General features: G+C 35.9%; 1 protein-coding gene and 1 pseudogene across 6 annotated transcripts in view; both read left to right on the top strand.

The window, feature by feature from the left end:
* Positions 1–21,433, top strand: part of FUT8 (fucosyltransferase 8) — a 378,192-nt gene that overhangs the window by 318,927 nt on the left and 37,832 nt on the right. For all 6 annotated transcript variants that reach the window (XM_037832507.1, XM_037832508.1, XM_037832503.1 and 3 more), the window contains one exon: positions 4,495–4,732. In XM_037832507.1, coding sequence (XP_037688435.1) covers positions 4,495–4,732 — 238 coding nt within the window. The remainder of the gene's footprint in view (positions 1–4,494; positions 4,733–21,433) is intronic.
* Positions 10,140–12,114, top strand: LOC119531346 (annotated as a pseudogene).

Below are 21,433 nucleotides of genomic sequence, written 5' to 3'. Positions count from 1 at the left end.
GGATTTGTGAATAAGTTGTAATGTCAGGAAGTGTGAATCCTCCAGCTTTTTTCCTCTTCAAGATGCTTTTGACTATTGAGATCCCTTACCCTTTCAAATAAATTTGATAATTGGCTTTTCAGTTTCTGCAATGTGTGCTCTTGGAATTTTTACTGTGACTGCTTTGAATCTGTAAATCATTTTGGGTATAACTGACATCCTCATAATATTTATCTTCCATTCCATGAGCATGGAATGTCCTTCCATTTATTTAGATCTTCTTTGATTTCTAGTAACAAAATTTTGCAATTTTCTGAGTATGAGTCCTTTATATTCATGGTTAATTTTATTTGTTTTAGTTACTGCTGTAAATGGAATTTTTTTCCTGATTTCCTCCTCAGATTGCTGATTAAAAGTGTATAGAAACACTGCTGATTTGGGGGTTTTGAACTTTGTAGCCAGCCACTTTGCAGAATTCATTTATTAGCTCTAGTAGTAAGAACTTTCTCCATAGAGGATCATGTACCCTTCCAATAGTGGAAGTTTTATTGCTTTTCAATTTGGATACATTGTATTTCTTTTTCTTGCCTAACTGCTCTGGCTAGAACTTCCAGCACAATGTTGAATAACAGTGGTGACAGTGGGCTTCCTTGTCTTGTTCCAGATCTTAGAGGGAAAGCTTTCAGTCTTTCACCATTGAGTAATATTAGCTGTGGGTTTTTCATATATGCCCTTTATCATGTTGATTAAGTTTCTTTCTATTCTTAGATTTCTAAGTGTTTTCATCAGGGAGGAAGCTGGATTTTGTCAAATGCCTTTTCTGTGTCAATTGAGATGTCATATGGTTTTTTCCCCTTCATTTTGTTAATGTGATATATCACATTAGCTGGTTTTCTTATGCTGCACCACCCTTGCCTACCTGGGATAAGACCTACTTGATCAAGGTTTATTATTATTTTAATGTACTATTGGATTCTAATTGCAAGTATTTTGTTGAGGATTTTTGCATATATTTTCTTAAGAGAAATTAGTCTGTTATTTTCTTTCTTGTAATAACTTTATCTGGCTTTGGTATTATTTATCTGATGTTGGCCTCATAAGAATGAGTTAGATAATATTCCCTCTTACACTTTTGGAAGAAGAATTTGAGCAGGATTGATATCAATTTTTCTTGGAATGATTGGTAGAATTCACCTGTGAAGCCATCTGGTCCTAGGCTTTTCTTTGTTGGGAGATTTTGTTTGTTTGTTTGTTGGGAGATTTTTGATTACTGTTTAAATCTCTTTGCTTGTAATAGGTCTCTTGAGGTCTCTGTTTCTTGTCAAGTCAGTGTAGGTTGTGTGCATGTTTTTAGGAATTTGTCCATTTCATCTAAGTTGTCTTATTTCTTGGCATACAGTTGTTCATAGTATCCTTTTAAGATCCTTTTTATTTCTATGGGTTAACAGTAAAGTTCCCCTTATCATTTCTGATTTTATTTATTTGCGTCTTCTCTTTTTTCCTCTGTGACTTTAGCTAAGGGCTTGTCAATTTTATTGATGTTTCTAAGAATTAACTTTTGGTTTTGTTAATGCTCTCTTTTTTTCCTCTATTTCATTTACTTGTGCTCAATCTTTATTATTTCTTTCCTTCTGCTTGCTTTGGGATTAGTTTGCTGTTCTTTTCTTAGTTCCTCCAATATTGTAGTTAAGTCTTTCATTCTTACTCTTTCTTATTTTTTAATGTAAGCATTTAGAGCCATAAATTTCCCTGTTGACACTGTCTTAGCTGCAACCCATAAATTTTGATATGTTGTGTTCTCGTTTTCATTCGTCTTGAGATACTGATTTCCCTTGTAATTTCTTCTTTTGACCACTGATTGTTTAAGAGTGTGTTGTTTTACCTCTTATTTGTGGATTTTCCAGTTCTCTGCCTTTTATTTATTTCCAGCTTCATTCCATTATGGTCAGGGAAGATGCTTTTTATAATTTCAGTCTTTTAAAATTTGAGACTTGTTTTTGTGACCTTACATGTGGTCTAAACTAGAGAATGAGGCATGTGCCCTCTAGGAGAATGTGTATCCTGTATCTTTTGGATGAAGTGTTCTAAATATGTCTTTTAGGTCTAGTTGATTTAGAGGTTTTTTCCCAAGTCTTCAATTTCCTTATTGATCTTCTGTCCTTATGTTCTATCTGTTGTTGGAAGTGGTATATTAAAGTCTCCTACTATTAATGTAGGACCATCTATTTCTCCCTTCATATCTGTCAGTATTTGGTTCATATATATTGGGACTCTGCTGTTGGATAGATAAATATATATTTATAATTGTTACATATTCTTGTTTAATTGACTCCTTTATAATGAGTGTCTTTGACCCTCATTACTGTTTTTGACTTAAAGTCTATTTTATCTGATACTAGTATTGTTAACCCAGCTCTCTTTTGGTTACTGCTTGCATGATATGTATTTTTTTTTCCTTCCTTTCACTTTCAACCTACTTATGTGTCTGAATTTAGCAAGTCTGTTGTAAATGGTATATAGTTGGGCCTTGCTTTTTTTTTTCAATTCTACAATCTCTGCCTTTTGACTGGAGAATTTAATCCATTTACATTTAAAGTCACTACTGATAATGCAGGAATTTCTTCTGCCATTTTGCTGTTTAATCTTTGTAAGTCTCACACATTTATTGTCCCTCAAGTCTTCGGTAAATAATACTTTGTATTGTACATGTTGAGTCCCTTCTCATTTCTATTTGGATATATTTTACATATATTTTCCTTGTGATTACCATAGGGTTAAAATTTAGCATTCTAAATATGTAACATTCATATTTGATTTGATACCAACTTGATTTCAATAGCATATACATAAAACTTGTTCCTGTAAGCCCCTCTGCCCCCCCCACCTTTTTCTGTACTTGTTATAAATTTTATCTTTGCACATTATATGTCCAAAACCATAGGTTTATTATAACTTTTTATGCATTTGCATTTTAGCATCTGTAGGAATAAGGAGTAGAGTTGCATATCAAAAAGTACAATACAGTCATACTGACATTTATAATAACCCAAATGGTTACCTTTATAAACCGTAGGTCTTTATTTTATTATGCTGCTTTGAACCACCATCTAGTGTCCTTTCCTTCCAGTCTGAAGAACTCCCTTTAAAATTGCTTGTAGGGCAGGTCTAGTGATAATGAACTCCCTCAGCTTTTGTTTATCTAGTGTTTCGGTTTGCTACAGCTGCCAGAATGTAATATATCAGAAATGGATTAGATTTTACAATAGGGATTTATTAACTTACAATTTACAGTTCTTAGGCCATGAAAATATCCAAATTAATGCATCAACAGGATGATATCTGGACTCTTAAGAAAGATTGCTGGCATCTGGGACACCTCTGTCACATGGGAAGGCACATGGCCAATGTCTGCTAGTCCTTTGCGCCCACATTTCGTTGCTTTCATCTTCTGGTTCCAGTGGTTTCCTCTTTGTGTCCTCTGGGTCTTCTCTTAGCTTCTCTGGGGGCTTTTTTTCCTAAGCTCTCAGGGTTTTATCTGTCCTTTATTTTCTCATAAAGGACTCAAGTAAAAGGATTAAGACCCACCTTGAATGGGCTGGGTCACATCTCAGTAGAAGTAACCTAACCAAAAGGTCCCACCCATAACAGGTCTGTACCCACAAGAATGGATTAAAAGAACATGGCCTTTTCTGAGTTACATAACAGCTTCAAACCAGCACTTCTGGGTATCTCACATTAGCTAACCCCCCTTCACCTGCTGCTAGATGATACTAAGTGTTTAAACCACTTGCTGTCTTCATGGCAAATTATACAAATGGAAAAATGAATCTTCCAATTAAAAATTGGCATAACATATTTTTAAGCTAGCCAAAAGAGCATATTCTACATATGATTGTTAAAATTACCAGTAGGTATCATCAAGGTTGGTTTTAACAACAAAAAGTCCCATAACTTGTATTTTGTGATTGTTGAAATCAGCTGTCCTTTTACTTCCATAGTAAAATAGTAGATTTTGTTCGTGACATGTAGAAATCTGTAGACAGATGGAAATAGTAGGTAATTTGTAGTTTTTCCTTTAAGACACTTTGAGTTTCTTTAGAGAAGGTAAACTCAGAATGCTGAAGTGCTACTGGAATAAATTAACTGTTTTACTCCTTTCATAAAGATCTCAGTGTATGCAACTTTCAGCTTGGAAATTATCATATTTGCATGTTCTGAGTGATAGAGAAGTGAATGAGTAATTTAAAATAGAACTGCTTAATTTCACATATGTTTAGTGAAATTTCCAAAGTAACTATTCTTTTTCAGTGCTGTCTCCTTCTCCCTAAGTATGCACATAAAATTTTTATTGAAATCTTTGAAACCCAATCCTTAAAGCTGGATTCTTTGATTAATAGGTGATAAACTGGATAAGCCTGGGTTTATTATATGATTTTTGATACTTGTGATCCTGTAAATGTATGTTGACCTCTGCATAGCTTATCTTCACTTTTTTTTTTTCTTCTTCCCTCCCAGAATCCCAAGGATTGCAGCAAAGCCAAGAAGCTCGTATGTAATATCAACAAAGGCTGTGGCTATGGCTGTCAGCTCCATCATGTGGTCTACTGTTTCATGATTGCCTATGGTACCCAGCGAACCCTCATCTTAGAATCTCAGAATTGGCGCTATGCTACTGGTGGATGGGAGACTGTGTTTAAACCTGTAAGTGAGACATGCACAGACAGATCTGGCATCTCCACTGGACACTGGTCAGGTAAGAATTCTGTGCAGCATGTTAGATCTCTGTGTTGGACACAACAGTATGACAAAATTATCAGATTTCTAGATACAGCTTTATGGATCACCAGTCATCTTTTCCTCTGTATTCATGAATGCTACATATGCGTATAATCTTAGCTAAAATCTAGAAGAACAATATTGTACTTAAAAAAGTGTTTTGTGATCTATTTTGCTTCCCATTTTTAAGAATTTTTTATTTTGATAGCATATAATGGTATAACACTTCCCACTTTAACCACTTTCAAATATACAATTCAGTGGTATTAATTACATTCACATTGTTGTGCTGCAATCACCACCATCCATTTCTAAAACTTTCCATCACCCCAAACAGAAACTGTACTCATTAAGCATTAACTTCTGATTCCCCACCCTCATTCCTGCCCCTCTACCCTGTAATCTTCTGTCTCCTTGAATTTGCATATTCTAGTTATTTCATATAAATGAGGTCATACAATATTTGTCATTTTTGTTTAACTTATTTCACTCAGTATAATATCTTCAAGGTTCATTCATGTTGTAGCAAATATCAGAACTTCACTTCTGTTTATGGCCTAATAATATCCCATTGTACGCATATATCAAATTCTTCTGTTGGTGGACATTTGGGTTGCTTCCATCTTTTGGCTATTACGAATAATGCTACTGTGGACTTTGGTGTACAGATACCTGTCCAAGTCCCTCCTCTCAATTCTTTTGGGTATATACTTTACTTAGAAGTGCAGTTGCCAGGTCATGTGTTCATTCTATGCATAACTTTCTGAGGAACCACCAAACTGTCTTCCACAGTGGCTATACCGATTTATATTTCCACCAACAATGCATGAGGGTTCTTATTTTTCTGCATCCTTGCTAACACTTGTTATTTTCCATTTTTTTAGTAGTAGACATCTAGTAGGTGTGAAGTGGTATCTCATTGTGCTTTTGATTTGCCTTTTCCTAATACCTAATTTTGTTGAACATCTTTTCATATGCATATTGACCATTTGTGTATGTTCTTTGGAGAAATGTATGTTCAAGTCCTTGACTCATTTTTTTAATTGGGTTGTTTGTCTCTTTTTTGAGTTGTAGGAGTTCTTTATATATTCTGGATAATAAACTCTTGTCAGATATATGGTAAATCTAATTGGAAAACATTTTTCTGTAAATGAATATAATGACTAGTAGAAGACAGTGTTTGTAAATATGATGAAGTTTGATGCACTAGTGATGCCTGATTAAGTACATGTTTAGGTAGATGACCATTTGCTATATTTAGTTACCTAAACCACATGGTTACTTTCTCTAAATGTCTCATTTTAAAAAGGTTTTAGGCAAATAGTTTTATTTTGCATCCGTATATGGAGGCAACCTTAAAATAAAAATAATTCAGTAAAAGCCCTTTAACTTATAAGTAGGAGTCAGTCAGGTAAACACGTGGCAGAAGATTTTTCTGTCAGTGGGTACAACACGTGAAGACAGAAGCAAGAGAGCATGGAGTTCTTGGGGGGACTAGAAGTAGTTCATTGTAAAGTTTGAATATTGAGAGATTAGCTAATGTTTCATTTTGAAAATACGTATCACAGGGTTTCTGTTTAGATGGTGTGTGGTTTTGTTCCTCCTTAAAACCAACTGGTTTTAGTTCAAGAGTCAAAGCTCTTTTTGTTTTGTTTTTGCTTCAGTGAATGGGCAGAGTTTTAAGAAGTCAAATTACTTTCAGTTGGCTCTTGGTGTTATCTAGGAACCATTAAACCCTTTAAACAAATATGTCACTTAATGTCACAGAGAAAATCTTTAGCAAGTAGAACACATGTTAATTAGACTTTAAATCTTTCCTGTAAAACTAATGTTTTTAGCATTTACAAAATTACTAAGATATCTTTTGGAATCATGTAAATATTCTAACCAGCTTGTATCCTTAATCATGGTTGACTTCAGGTAGACTGATGAATTAATATTAAGTGATAATATGGTTGAAAATGTATAGGTAAAAATAAGCTATAGCTATGCTTCTGTGTAGTATTTTTATAGTAATATTTTCAGCCTCTGGTGATTAGATTAATAGAAACTTTATTAAATATATATACTATTTTAGATCCCTTATGCTACAGAAGCATCTTGAATTCTTTTGAGGCAATGTGAAGAAGAGGAAAGAATACTGGACTGTCAATTTGACTATGTCTGATCCCAATTCTACTGTTCATTGCTTTCTCAACTTCAGCAATTATAGCTTCTAAACCTCAGTTCAGCTCTAAAAAAAAAAGCTGATGGTACTAGGTACCTTCTTCCCTACCTACCATACAGTGCTGTAATCACAAGGGAAAAATGATTAAGAGCCATAATAGGTATTAAGATGTTTTCATATACTGTTTATTTTTCATTTCGTATGTTTGGTATTCAAATTTTAAAATGCAAACATGATCCTGGAATATATTACTATCAGATTGTAAGCTTCAACAGCAGAAAAGTTATCGTTTTACTCTAAGATGAAAATCAGACCTTTATAAGAAGAGCTTGATATATATTTTTCTCTTTCAAAATAATACAGTTAAATCAAACAATGGAAAGAGTCCAGAGAGGAAAAAAAACTTTAGATAATAACTTCTACATATTAGAATATCTCCATGCTTATTTAACCTGTCTTTTAATCCTAATAAAATTCTGGACCAGTCAAAAGTCTCTCTGTAGCTACCTTAAGCCCAACCAGCAGCTCTTGATATTTTTTCTACCCCAGCATACCTTAGACAGAAGGTATATTCCTACCAAAACAGTGACTCACTGTAGTTAGTGATTTTAAAACTGGCTGTGTTGGAGGGAAGAAGCAGTGCAGGGAGGTGATTTGGAAAGTGAGTTTGTACGGTATATAGTTGAAAGTGAGTCAGAGGTTTGTGACTCCCAGGATAAATGTGGTTCATATTCCTGGACTATCAATTTTATTTGTTGATAGGTACATAAATCATTTTAAAATAACAAAACAAACATGATATATAATAGTATAAAATGAAAAATTTCTTGAAACATCAAACTTGATCCCATTGATTTAGACCATTCTTCAAATCCTCAGTAGTATGAGTTTACCCTCCTCTGCTATTAGGAGCATTTTGGTGGAAAACTTTAAGAATCACCATTCTATATGTAAATTTTTAGCTGTTTATCTTATTTTGATTGAGACCCCATTCCAGAACCTAAGTCTTCTGGGTTATTTATATAATGCCAAGAACTTGGCCAGAATGCAATGAAAGAATCAAATAAACCAATGTGTCCGACATCCCTGTTCAAATCTCAAAATGTTACCCTGTGAGCTCTGTGAAGCAGTTTTATTAAATTGTAGGTTTTGTTAAAAAAAAAAAAAATTGGCTATTGCTAAGAATGTGTCTTGTGCAATGCATTCTGCCCTATTTTAGACAAGACTGGAAGAATGAGTTCAGAGATAAAAAAGAGGTGTGATTTAGGGAATAGCAATATATAATTAGCAGCAAGGTCAATATGAAGTGGACATAATTTCATTGGAAAAGTTTTCAAAAAATCCCTTAAAGTCTATTTAAAACCTATGCAAGGTTGCTAGAGCCAGAAATAGAATCCAGGCGCTCTTATTCTCTGTGTCTGGGCCACATAGCCTTGATAACTTTCTCAGAAATTATCAGTGTTTTTGTATATGCCTTTTATGTTGCAGGTGTGTTCCTTAAATATTTGATATAAATTGAATTATTATAAATCAAGTCATGTTTTAAACATTCTAGTGGAATTATATTAAGGATCACAAAAGAAAACCTTTCATAAAGCAGACACTCTTTTTTCTAATATGAGCTAGTCCCTTGATTCATCACTTTATTTGTCTTCCTTTCATTCTTTCATTTTTAATGTTTGGATTTTTATATGTTTTCCTCAGGTACACCTATGTGAGTCATTGAGGTTCAGTCACGTTTGGCTTTCAATTCAGACATCAAACTTTGTAAAAGAAAGTGTGCAGGCCTTCAACAGCATTTTGATAAGAATCCTATTTGTTAAAGGCATGTAGATTCATTCAAATTTAAAGTGACTCAAATAAGATACTTGTTGAAAAGCAAAAAAAGTTAAATGCCTGATTTTATGTGTATCTATGTGTATACACACACATACACAGTAAATATGTATAAGATAATAGATCCATTTCCCTTTATGTATTTCCATTGCCTTTAGCAGGTCACAATTAGATTACAGAGTTGTGTACATTGCTTGGTGGTACTTTTGGGAGTCAGGCTTCTTTCTGTTTTGCTTTCCAAAATACCGGGAATAAAAATATTTCTGGCAGTACTGAAAAGGATTAAAGTTCAGTCCTCTACCTTTTCCTAAAAAGATGCTCCTTTTGAGTCAAAGTTCAGTCTACCAAAACAAGCAGACTTTAAATTTAATGCCGCTTATATTCCCTGGAAGGAAGAAACTGCAAATAATAATACTGTAAGTCAAATAGATTTTCCTAAAGAATATAGAATTATAATTAGGGTGGTTATAATTTTTGTTCAAAAGTGTGATGCTCAACTTTATTTTTAAAAAATACAACTCCCACACAAATATTGTGTATTTAGGTGTTAATAATGGGCCCATTTATTTTATATTTAGAAAGTTTATGCAAACTTTCTAAATAATGGATTACTCACATAAACAGGGAAGTTGCACTAGTCATTCAATAAAAATTTGAGTGCTTCTGGATGCTATAAGGGCTATAAAGATAAATAAGACCCAATCTCTGCTCTTTAGAAATTTACCATCAAGTATATTAAGACATATACATCTGTAAATATAGCAAAAGTAGGATATGTGAAGTGTCATAAGAGGTTCAAAGTCCTGTGGGTCATTTGAGGATTGAGAAACTGTTTCTGGTCAAAGGAATTAGCAGTTTCACTGGGAGCATAAATTTGGCCTTTAAAGAATGAGGGAAGGCATAATTTATAAGGATAAATCAGTGTCAGTTGATTTAAAGACAACAGTTATTATCTGTGTGACTTTGGGTTACTGTACCTTATCCCTTCTTAGAAGTACCTGTTCTATGCACCTTACAGGGTTATTTTGAGGATTCACAGTGATAGTATATTTGACAGTGCTTTATGTATTAAAAGTAACCCTGTATGTTACTATTGCCACTTCAGTTTTATGGGAACAAAGCAAAATGACAATAATAGCATTATTGGGCCATGGGATTCAGTAGGGCTTCTTTTGAGAAACTTTAACAACTGCCATTAATGAAACTCAGAATTACTTGACTGCTTTTCGTAAAATTCATTCAGAAATGTAAATGAAAAGAGAAAGGATAAATTATGATAGATGACCAAGATGGAGATGGAGATGCCCATCCTCTTTGCTCATCCTCCTAAGGAGAACCAGCCTTGGCTTCTCAGCTTTCCTCCATCCTCAGCCCACACAAATGTTTCCCCACCTCTCCTAGGTTTTTTTGTATTGACCAGTAAAATCCCAGTGTCTAGACTAATTAGGCACCAGAAATATCTCCTATCAAGGAATGTCACTGATTCCCCTTAGTTTTCTGGACAGGGTTGCCTTTTCAGCTAGAACCATTGTTGACCCCAATCAGAGAAATTTCCTGAAAGGTTAGACTTTGCTTAGTTCTTTAACTTTCCAAGCTGATAGGATGATGATTTGGGGGATGGGATTGGGAATAAATTGTGCCACCTTGGAGCTGTAATATATATGTAATCCTAGGGGAAACAAGAATAAATCCCTTGAAGTTTCTTCTCTATGGGAGCTATGTCAGAATTAATGCTTAAGGTGTCCATATCCTGAGCCCTGGCCTTAAGCCTTACTTCCCAGACAACATGAGTTTCACTATCCACTCCACCACCTTCTTCACCAACTACCAATCCCTGGGCTCGGTTCAGATGCCCAGCCACTGGGTCTGGCCAGCCAGCAGCGCGGCCAGCGTCTATGTGGGCACTGGGGGCTCAGGCTCCCGGATCTCCATGTCCCATTCCCCTAGCTCCTGGGGTGGATGGCCAGGGGTCTGGTGGGAATGGGGGGCATCCAGGGCGAGAAGAAGACCATGCAAGCCCTGAATGACCACCTGGCCTCCTACCTGGACAGGGTGAGGAGTCTGGAGACTGAGAATCGGAAACTGGAGAGCCAAATTCGGGAACACTTGGAGAAGAAGGAACCCCAGGTTAGGGACTGGAGCCACTACTTCAAGATCATCGAGGAACTGAGGGCTCAGATCTTTGAAATTTCTGTGGACAATGCCTGCATTGTTCTGCAGATTGACAGTGCCTGGCTGGCTGCTGATGACTTCAGAGTCAAGTACGAGACTGAGCTGGCCATGTGCCAGTCTGTGAAGAGCAACATCCATGGGCTCTGCAAGGTCATTGATGACACCAATGTCACTCGGCTGCAGCTGGAGACGGAGATCAAGGCTCTCAAGGAGGAGCTGCTCTTCATGAAGAAGAACCACAAGGAGGAAGTAAAGGGGCTACAAGCCCAGATTGCCAGCTTTGGGCTAACCATGCAGGTGGATGCTCCAAAGTCTCAGGACCTCAGCAAGATCATGGCAGACATCCAAGCCCAGTATGATGAGTTGGCTCAGAAGAACCAAGGGGAGCTGACAAGTACTGGTCTTAGCAGATTGAAGAGAGCACCACAGTGGTCACCTCTTAGTCTGCTGAGATAGGAGCTGCTGAGATGACACTCATGGAGCTGAGACATACTGTCCAGTCCTTGGAAATCAACCTGAACTCCATGAGAAACCTGAAAGCCAGCCTGGAGAACAGCCTGCGGGAGGTGGAAGCCCACTATGCCCTGCAGATGGAGCAGCTCAACAGGGTCCTGCTGCATCTGGAGTCAGAGCTGGCACAGACCCAGGCAGAGGGGCAGTACCAGTCCAGGAGTACGAGGCCCTGCTGAACATCAAGATCAAGCTGGAGACCGAGATCGCCACCTATTGCCGCCTGCTAGAAGACAGAGAGGACTTCAGTCTCAGCGACTCCCTGGGCAGCAACAATTCCATGCAATCCATCCACAAGACCACCGCCTGCAGGAAAAGTGGTATCTGAGACCAACGACACCAAAGTTCTGAGGCATTGAGGCAACAGAAGCAGGGTGCCCTTTGGGGAACTGGTGACCAATAAAAACTTTTGCATCTTCAAAAAAAAAAAAAAATTTAATACTTAGGAATCTGAACTTACCCGAAGTGTTAATTTCCAGGAAACTTTGTCTGAAAGTTTTCCTACAGAAGAAATGTCTGTATTGGGAGGAAGCTCACTAAGTGGTATGTGAAGTCTCATCTTACTCATAAGCTTCTAGGATTCTCTGGTTTTGATGGAGGTAGGCAGACATATTCTGACATTCCTTGAGTTAAATAAAGAAATTTCATTTGTTCCTTTCTTCTGGGAAGTGCTAGGTTTCCTCTCAGTACACAGGGGAAAATGCTTCTAGATACAATTGCAAGATAGTTCATCTACTGATATTCCCGGAGTACTCTAAGGAAAAGTAATTTAGCCTAGCAGTCAGATCCTCATAGATCCTGGAATCATTCCAGATTATGTCTCTTCTTCCTTCCCTCCATCCCTCTCTCCCTCTTTTCTTTCCTTTCTTGCCAGCTTTTATTTGGAAGTCTATGCTATTTCTTTATTCAGTGAATTATAAAATATTTCAAACATGCAGCTAAATAAGGAGTAACATATACATAACAAGCACTCATGTATCCAAAAATGATTTCACATATACTGTTATTTTGCCATATTTGCTTCAAGTCTGTTTAAAAAATAAAGTGATACAGATAGAGTTCCACTTCTGGCAATGATAATTGAACTTGATAACAATGAGAAAAGCTGGACACAACATCAAAATAGATGTTTGAGGGCATCTGAAAGCTACACTACAAGAACTTTGGAGCCAAGATCCAAGAAAGAAAGCCCAAAAAGGTGAACTCAGTATTTAGTGCCACTTTTGTTCTTAAGGATTTTGCCATTTAGGAAAGGGAAGTTGAGAATCTGTGAGAGCTCTCAGTCATCTCACAGAACTGAGGGGACAAAAATTGGAGTTATGGGCCTGCAAAAGAGAGAGAATCCTGGTGATCCCTTAGAGTTTTAGTTGGGACCATAAAAACCTATACCCTTGGAATGAAAAGAAGTTTTTATAATTACTGAAGCCCAAACTTAAAATAATCTCAAGTCTTGGACTAATGTGATCTGTTTCTTACCTAATTGCCTATCAGTAATTCAAAAGTGAATCCTCTCTGGGAGATGATTACATCATCCAGAGCATCAAATTATCTCTACAGTTTTTCCTACACAATGCCTGGTATGCAATTAAAAATTACCAGGCATACAAAAAGTGGGGAAATGAACAAAACACGAAATAAACAACTAAACAACAAATATTCAAGAAATAACAAGATGAAAATTGTGACAAAACTATAAAGCAAATTGAATGGAAATTCTAGAACTGAAAAATACAATAACTGAAATTATTAACTCAGTGAATGAATTAACAATAGATTAGAAAGAATTCAAGAGAGGATTACTGACCTGGAAGATAGGTCAGAAGAAAATTTCCAGAGCAGAGCCCAGAGAGACAAAAGGGTGAAAAGTACAGAAAAAAGCATGAGACATATGAGATATGGTGAAAAGGTTTAATGTACATGTGAGTGGGCTCCCAGAAGGTAACGAAAGAGAGATGATGAAAGAGGTAATATTTAAAGAAAAAACAGCCAAGAAGTTTCCAGGACAGGTAAGTACAAAAAATTACCACATGTAGGCATATTATAATAAAACTGCCAAAAACCAAAGAAAAAAAAATTTTTTTAAGTAGCCAGAGAAAATGTTACAGATGGAATTAAAGCTCTCTTTTTAAAAATCTCCTCTCATACTCCAGAAGTAACCACCATGTTGAACTTAATGTGTATCTTCCTCATCCATGTTTTTATATTTTCCTTATGTGTATGTGTCCATAAATCGTATATTGTTTAATGTTTAGATTTTATGTAAATAGTTTCAAACCATGTATATTTGCCCTTCTTAAACTTGTTTTAGTCAACATTGTATGTTGATAAATGGAAATTTAATTTGTTTAATTATTTTATTAGACGGTACATCTCAATCAAGGTTTATATATTCTCCCATTGATGGGCATTTAGATTATTTCAAGTTTCTGCCATTGTAAGCAGTAATGTAGTATCTTTGTGCATGTCTCCTGGTGCATATGTATGAGTTTCTCTAGGGCAGTGCTTACCAAACTTTCTCACATCATAGCATATGTAAAAGATAATGTTTGTACTACATATATTATCACTGGCAGAGGGAAAGGAGAGATGCTATATGGTAAAGCTACAGAGGTCTATATGGCAGTGCATTACATATAGAATCATATGCCCTAAAACAGGTTGGCAAACCATGGCCCTAAGGCCAAACCCAACCCACCACCTGTTTTTGTAAATAAAGTTTTATTAAAACATGGCAAGCCCATTTGTTTACATGTTGTCCACAGCTGCTTTCACACTATAATGGCAGAGTTGAATGGTTGCAACAAAGATGATATGTTTCTTAAAGCCTAAAATTTTTGCCACCTGGCCCCTGCTCTAAAATAAGAATTTCTAAACAAATACAGTTCAACCATTGTAAATTTGTCAATAGTTTCTTAAATTTCTCTGATTTTTGCCGTACATTTATTAAATTAAGGTAAAATTTTATATTGTGAAATAAACAGATCTTAAGTGTATAGTTCAATGGGTTTTGATAAATGTAACCAATACCTCTGTTGGTTCAAGTCTTTTACCAATTTTTTTTTTTGTATGTGGAGTGTGCATGTCTGCATGCTTGCATATGTGTGTGTACTTATGTGTGTGCACAAACGTGTGCCTGTGTGTGCATGCACATGTGCGTACGAATATTATCAGTTTCCCTGCCAAATGAGACCTTTATTTTTTTTTTATCATATTTTTTATTGTAGAATATCACATATATACATAAAGGTGATAGCTTTCCAAGTGCAATTTAACAAATAGAGAGCAAATTTCAAGGAATATTATAGGTTACAATTCCACAGTTTCAGTTATTTCCTTATTATGAAATACAACATAAATACAAAAAAGTAATATCTTTCAAAGTATGATTTAACAAGTAGATACACAGGAAATTTCCAAAGTTATCATGAGTTATAGTACCACTATTTCAGTTATTTCCTTATTGTGAAATATAACATATATACAAAAAGGTATAGATTTCAACTTAAAATTTAACAAGTAGCTATAGAGCAAATTTCAAAGGATGCTGTGGGTTACAGTTCCACTATTTCAGTTCTTTCCTTCTAACTATTCTAATACCCTAGCAACTAAGAAAAGAAAATTATGTAAAGATTCAGTACTCATAATCTTTGTTAAATTCCATCTTGTCTGTTGCTACCCCCTTTTTTATCTTCATTTTATTGAGATATATTCACATACCACACATTCATACGAAACAAATTGTACATTCGATTGTTTACAGTACCATTACATAGTTGTACATTCATCACCTAAATCAATCCCTGACACCTTCATTAGCACACACACAAAAATAACAAGAATAATAGTTAAAGTGAAAAAGAGCAATTGAAGTACAAAAGAACACTGCGTACCTTTGTCTGTCTGTTTGTTTGTTTCCTTCCCCTATTTTTCTACTCATCCATCCATAAACTAGACAAAGTGGAGTGTGGTCCTTATGGCTTTCCCAATCCCAAGGTCTTGAAGATGTTTTCCTACATTATCTTCTAGGAGTTTTATGGTACTTTCTTTTATATTGAAATCTTTCATCCATTTTGAGTTAATTTTTGTGTAGGGTGTGAGGTAGGGGTCCTCTTTCATTCTTTTGGATATGGATATCCAACTCTCCCAGCCCCATTTGTTGAAAAGACCATTATGACTCAGTTCAGTGACTTTGGGGGCCTTATCAAAGATCAGTCGGCCATAGATCTGAGGGTCTATCTCTGAATTCTGAATTCGATTCCATTGATCTATATGTCTATCTTTGTGCCAGTACCATGCTGTTTTGACAACTGTGGCTTTATAATAAGCTTCAAAGTCAGGGAGTGTAAGTCCTCCCCCTTCGTTTTTCTTTTTTAGAGTGTCTTTAGCAATTCGAGGCATCTTCCCTTTCCAAATAAATTTGATAACTAGCTTTTCCAAGTCTGCAAAGTAGGTTGTTGGAATTTTGACTGGGATTGCATTGCATCTGTAGATGAGTTTGGGTAGAATTGACATCTTAATGACATTTAGCCTTCCTATCCATGAACATGGAATATTTTTCCATCTTTTAAGGTCCCCTTCTATTTCTTTTAGTAGAGTTATGTAGTTTTCTTTGTATAGGTCTTTTACATCTTTGGTTAAGTTTATTCCTAGGTACTTGATTTTTTAGTTGCTATTGAAAATGGTATCTTTTTCTTGAGTGTCTCTTCAGTTTGTTCATTTCTAGCATATAGAAACATTACTGACTTATGTGCATTAATCTTGTATCCCGCTACTTTGCTAAATTTGTTTATTAGCTCTAGTAGCTGTATCGTCGATTTCTCAGGGTTTTCTAGATATAAGATCATATCATCTACAAACAATGACAGTTTTACTTCTTCTTTTCCAATTTGGATGCCTTTTATTTCTTTGTCTTGCCGGATTGCCCTGGCTAGCACTTCCAACACAATGTTGAATAACAGTGGTGACAGCAGGCCTCCTTGTCTTGTTCCTGATCTTAGAGGGAAGGCTTTCAGTCTCTCACCATTGAGTACTATGCTGGCTGTGGGTTTTTCATATATGCTCTTTATCATATTGAGGAAGTTTCCTTCAATTCCTACCTTTTGAAGTGTTTTTATCAAAAACAGATGTTGGATTTTGTCAGATGCTTTTTCAGCATCTATTGAGATGATCATTTGATTTTTCCCTTTCGAATTGTTAATGTATTGTAATACATTGATTGATTTTCTTATGTTGAACCATCCTTGCATGCCTGGAATGAACCCCACTTGGTCATGGTGTATGATTTTTTAAATGTGTCTTTGGATTTGATTTGCAAGTATTTTGTTGAGGATTTTTGCATCTATATTCATTAGGGAGATTGGCCGGTAGTTTTCCTTTTTTGTAGCATCTTTGCCTGGTTTTGGTATTAGATTGATGTTAGCTTCATAAAATGAGTTAGGTAGTGTTCCATTTTCTTCAATGTTTTGAAAGAGTTTGAGTAAGATTGGTGTCAGTTGTTTCTGGAAAGTTTGGTAGAATTCCCCTGTGAAGCCATCTGGCCCTGGGCATTTATTTGTGGGAAGATTTTTGATGACTGATTGGATCTCTTCGCTTGTGATGGGTTGGTTGAGGTCTTCTATTTCTTCTCTTGTCAGTCTAGGTTGTTCATATGTTTCCAGGAAATTGTCCATTTCCTCTACATTATCCAGTTTGTTGCCATACAGTTGTTCATAGTATCCTCTTATAATTTTTAAAATTTCTTCAGGATCTGCAGTTATGTCACCTTTTTCATTCATTATTTTGTTTATATGGGTCTTCTCTCTTTTTGATTTTGTCAGTCTAGCTAGGGGCTTGTCAATCTTGTTGATCTTCTCAAAGAACCAACTTTTGGTGATATTTATCCTCTGTATTGTTTTTTTTTGTTCTCTATGTCATTTATTTCTGCTTTAATCCTTGTTATTTCTTTTCTTCTACTTCGTTTAGGATTGGTTTGCTGTTCATTTTCTAGCTTCTTCAGTTGATCCATTAGTTCTTTGATTTTGGCTCTTTCTTCCTTTTTAATATATGCATTTAGTGCTATAAATTTCCCCCTTAGCACTGCTTTTGCTGCATCCCATAGGTTTTGGTATGTTGTGTTCTCATTTTCATTCGTCCCTATATATTTAGCAATTTCTCTTGCTATTTCTTCTTTAACCCACTGATTGTTTAGGAGTGTGTTGTTTAACCTCCAGGTATTTGTGAATTTTCTAAGTCTCTGATGGTTATTGACTTCTAATTGTATTCCATTTTGGTCAGAGAATGTGCTTTGAATAATTTCAATCTTTTTAAATTTATTGAGGCTTGTTTTATGTCCCAGCATATGATCTATTCTGGAGAAAGTTCCGTGAGCACTAGAAAAGTATGTGTATCCTGGTGATTTGGGATGTAATGTCCTGTATATGTCTGTTAAGTCTAATTCATTTATCAGATTGTTTAGGTTTTCAATTTCCTTATTGGTCTTCTGTCTGGTTGATCTATCTATAGGAGAGAGTGATGTGTTGAAGTCTCCCACAATTATTGTGGAAACATCAATTGCTTCCTTTAGTTTTGCCAGTGTTTCTCTCATGTATTTTGTGGCACCTTGATTGGGTGCATAGACATTTACGATTGTTATTTCTTCTTGTTGAATTGCCCCTTTTATTAGTATGTAGTGGCCTTCTTTGTCTCTCAAAACATCCCTGCATTTAAAGTCTATTTTGTCTGAGATTAATATTGCTACACCTGCTTTGTTTTGGCTGTAGCTTGCATGAAATATTTTTTTCCATCCTTTCACTTTCAATTTCTTTGTGTCCCTGTGTCTAAGATGAGTCTCTTGTATGCAACATATTGATGGTTCATTTTTTTTTGATCCATTCTGCGAATCTATATCTTTTAATTGGGGAGTTTAATCCATTTACATTCAACTTTATAACCGTGAAGGCATTTCTTGAATCAGCCATCTTATCCTTTGGTTTATGTTTGTCATATTTTTTCCCTCTGTCTATTAATATCCTTTATTGTACCCATACCGAATCTCTTTAGTACTGAACCTTTCTCCAAGTCTCTCTGTCCTTTCTTTGTTTCTCTGTCTGTAGGACTCCCTTTAGTATCTCCAGTAGGGCAGGTCTCTTGTTAGCAAATTCTCTCAGTATTTGTTTGTCTGTGAAAAATTTAAGCTCTCCCTCGAATTTGAAGGAGAGCTTTGCTGGATAAAGTATTCTTGGTTGGAAATTTTTCTCACTCAGAATTTTAAATATATCGTGCCACTGCCTTCTCGCCTCTATGGTGGCTGCTGAGTAGTCACTACTTAGTCTTATGCTGTTTCCTTTGTATGTGGTGAATTGCTTTTCTCTTGCTGCTTTCAGAACTTGCTCCTTCTCTTCCGTGTTTGACAGTGTGATCAGAATATGTCTCGGATTGGGTTTATTTGGATTTATTCTATTTGGAGTTCGCTGAGCATTTATGATTTGTGTATTTATGTTGTTTAGAAGATTTGGGAAGTTTTCCCCAACAATTTCTTTGAATACTCTTCCTAGACCTTTACCCTTTTCTTCCCCTTCTGGAACACCAATGAGTCTTATATTCGGACGTTTTATATTATCTATCATATCCCTGAGGTCTGTTTCGATTTTTTCAATTTTTTTCCTCATTCTTTCTTTTATGCTTTCATTTTCCATTCTGTCATCTTCGAGGTCACTGATTCGTTGTTCAACTTCCTGTAGTCTTGTACTATGAGTGTCCAGAATCTTTTTAATTTGGTCAACAGTTTCTTTAATTTCCATAAGATCATCTATTTTTTTATTTAGTCCTGCCATGTCTTCTTTATGCTCTTCTAGAGTCTTCTTGATATCCTTTGTATCCCGTAGTATGGTCTCATTGTTCATCTTTAGTTCTTTGAGTAGCTGTTCTAGGTGCTGTATCTCTTCTGATCTTTTGATTTGGGTGCTTGGGCTTGGGTTATCCATATCGTCTGTTTTTTTCATATGCTTTATAATTTTCTGTTGTTTTTGGCCTTTGGCATTTGCTGAACTTGATAGGGTTCTTTTAGGATTTGTAGACCAATTGAAGTCCTTATCTCTAATTTATCAGATCTACAGCTTCGTGGAGTACACTTTCTCTAACTAACCAGCAGGTGGCGTCCACGAGCCACCTGTTCTCCACAAGCCAGTTCTCCCCTGCTTAGTCTTTGTGGTGAGTGGGGGAGTGAGTCTTGTGGGGTCCAATTGGTGTACCAAGCTTGCGTGTGTAGTTGGTGTTGCCCACCCTGTATATGGGGTGTGTTTTTGGGCAGTCAGGGAGTGGGGGTGGCTCTAACAATCAAATCTCCCTGGTGTTCCTAGAGTTTTAAAGCTGCTGCAATAGTCTAATCCTTCAGTTCAGTCCTGCCACAGTTTGTCTCTGCCACTGACCCACAAGTCCTTGGTATTGACGTATGGCTCCTGAGACTTGCGAGTGGGCCCCTCTTCCAGACTGTGCACCCCCTGGTCCTCTGTTGAGGGATGACTGTGCTATGTCACAGGTGAGTGCCGTCCCCCCAGGGCAGTTCTGGGCTGCTGGGCTGTGTAGGGAGGCTCCTAGTCTGCTGAAATGATGGCTGAATGGGGTTTTGTTAATTCACACTGCTCCACCTTCCCAACTCTCTTTTACCAATTTTTAAAATTAGGTTGTCTTTTTATTTTTTATTTATAGGAGTCTTTATATATATTGTGGATACAAGTCCTTTATCAGAGATATGATTTGCAACTGTTTTTTCTCTGTGTGTGGCTTGCTTTTTCATTTTCTTAACTGTGTCTTTCGAAGAGCAAGGATTTTTAATTTTATTGAAGTACAATTTATTTTTTCTTTGCTACTCTAAAGTTGCAAAGATATTGTTTTCTTCTAGAAGCTTTATTGTTTTAGCTTTTGCATTTATGTCTATGATCCCTCTCATACTAATTTTTGTTGGAGGGTGAAGGTTGAAATTTTTTTTTTTTTCCATATGTTTATACATTTGTTCCAGACTTACGTGTTGAAAAATTTTCCTTTCCCTGTTGAAGTGCCTTGGTGCCTTTGTCAAATTCATTCTATTATGTATGAGTCTATTTTGGACTCACTGTTTTATTCATCTTGTCTATTTGGCTATCCTTACACCTTAAATTTTTCTCAGCCATCTTACATTTTGTAGCATATTGATTGGAAAGCTGTGCTTTCTTTCACAATCTACCTCCTTTTAATCCATTCTCCACACTGCCATCAGAATAATATTTACAAAACCAAATATGACCTTGTCTCTTTTCTTAAAATCTTACATCTTACATCACTGCTGAATGTCTAGAGAGGTACATGTAAACTCCTTACTTAGAATATAGGAAATAAGTCCCTTCTCATATACTACCCACTCCTCAATATGTACCCTATACTCCAAATCTCACCAGTCCACCTACAAATTTATTCCTTGATAGTTCTGTGTACTTTTACTTGTATACTAGGAGCATGTTATTCCTCTTTCTAGAGTATCTTTCCTCCACTTCATTCCATGAAATCCTGTTTAACTTTTAGTATCATTTCCTCTGTGATGTCCCCACCTCCCATCTGACCCCATGTTCTAACATATACTGTATTCAAATAGTTTGTTTGTATGTCTTTAATTATATTGTGAAGTCCTTGAGAAACTTGTCCTATTTATTTTTGTGTTTTGTTGCCTCATAGAACCAGCCAATAGATGTTAATTTGTTAAGTTAAATTGTCTCTGATGAATGGAATGATCTTTGAAAAAATGTAATCTCCCTGTTTCCTAATCTATCAAATGTAGAAAAAATAGTCTAATCTATGTGAATCACAGGTTTCTGGTGAAGACCAGTGAGGCAATAGTTAGGGAAATCTTTGGAAAACATTTCAAAAATTAAAAGGCCTTATTTTTGTTTATAACAAAATTCCATTAGTATTAATCTTGGTGTCTTATAGGCTATTTACTGTGATGGAATTTCACCTCCACATATTTTTATTAAAGTGAAAATG

The sequence above is a fragment of the Choloepus didactylus genome, chromosome 4 (assembly GCF_015220235.1).
Source record: "Choloepus didactylus isolate mChoDid1 chromosome 4, mChoDid1.pri, whole genome shotgun sequence".
Classification (NCBI taxonomy): Eukaryota; Metazoa; Chordata; class Mammalia; order Pilosa; family Megalonychidae; genus Choloepus; species Choloepus didactylus.
This window is presented reverse-complemented; position numbering and strand designations above follow the sequence as displayed.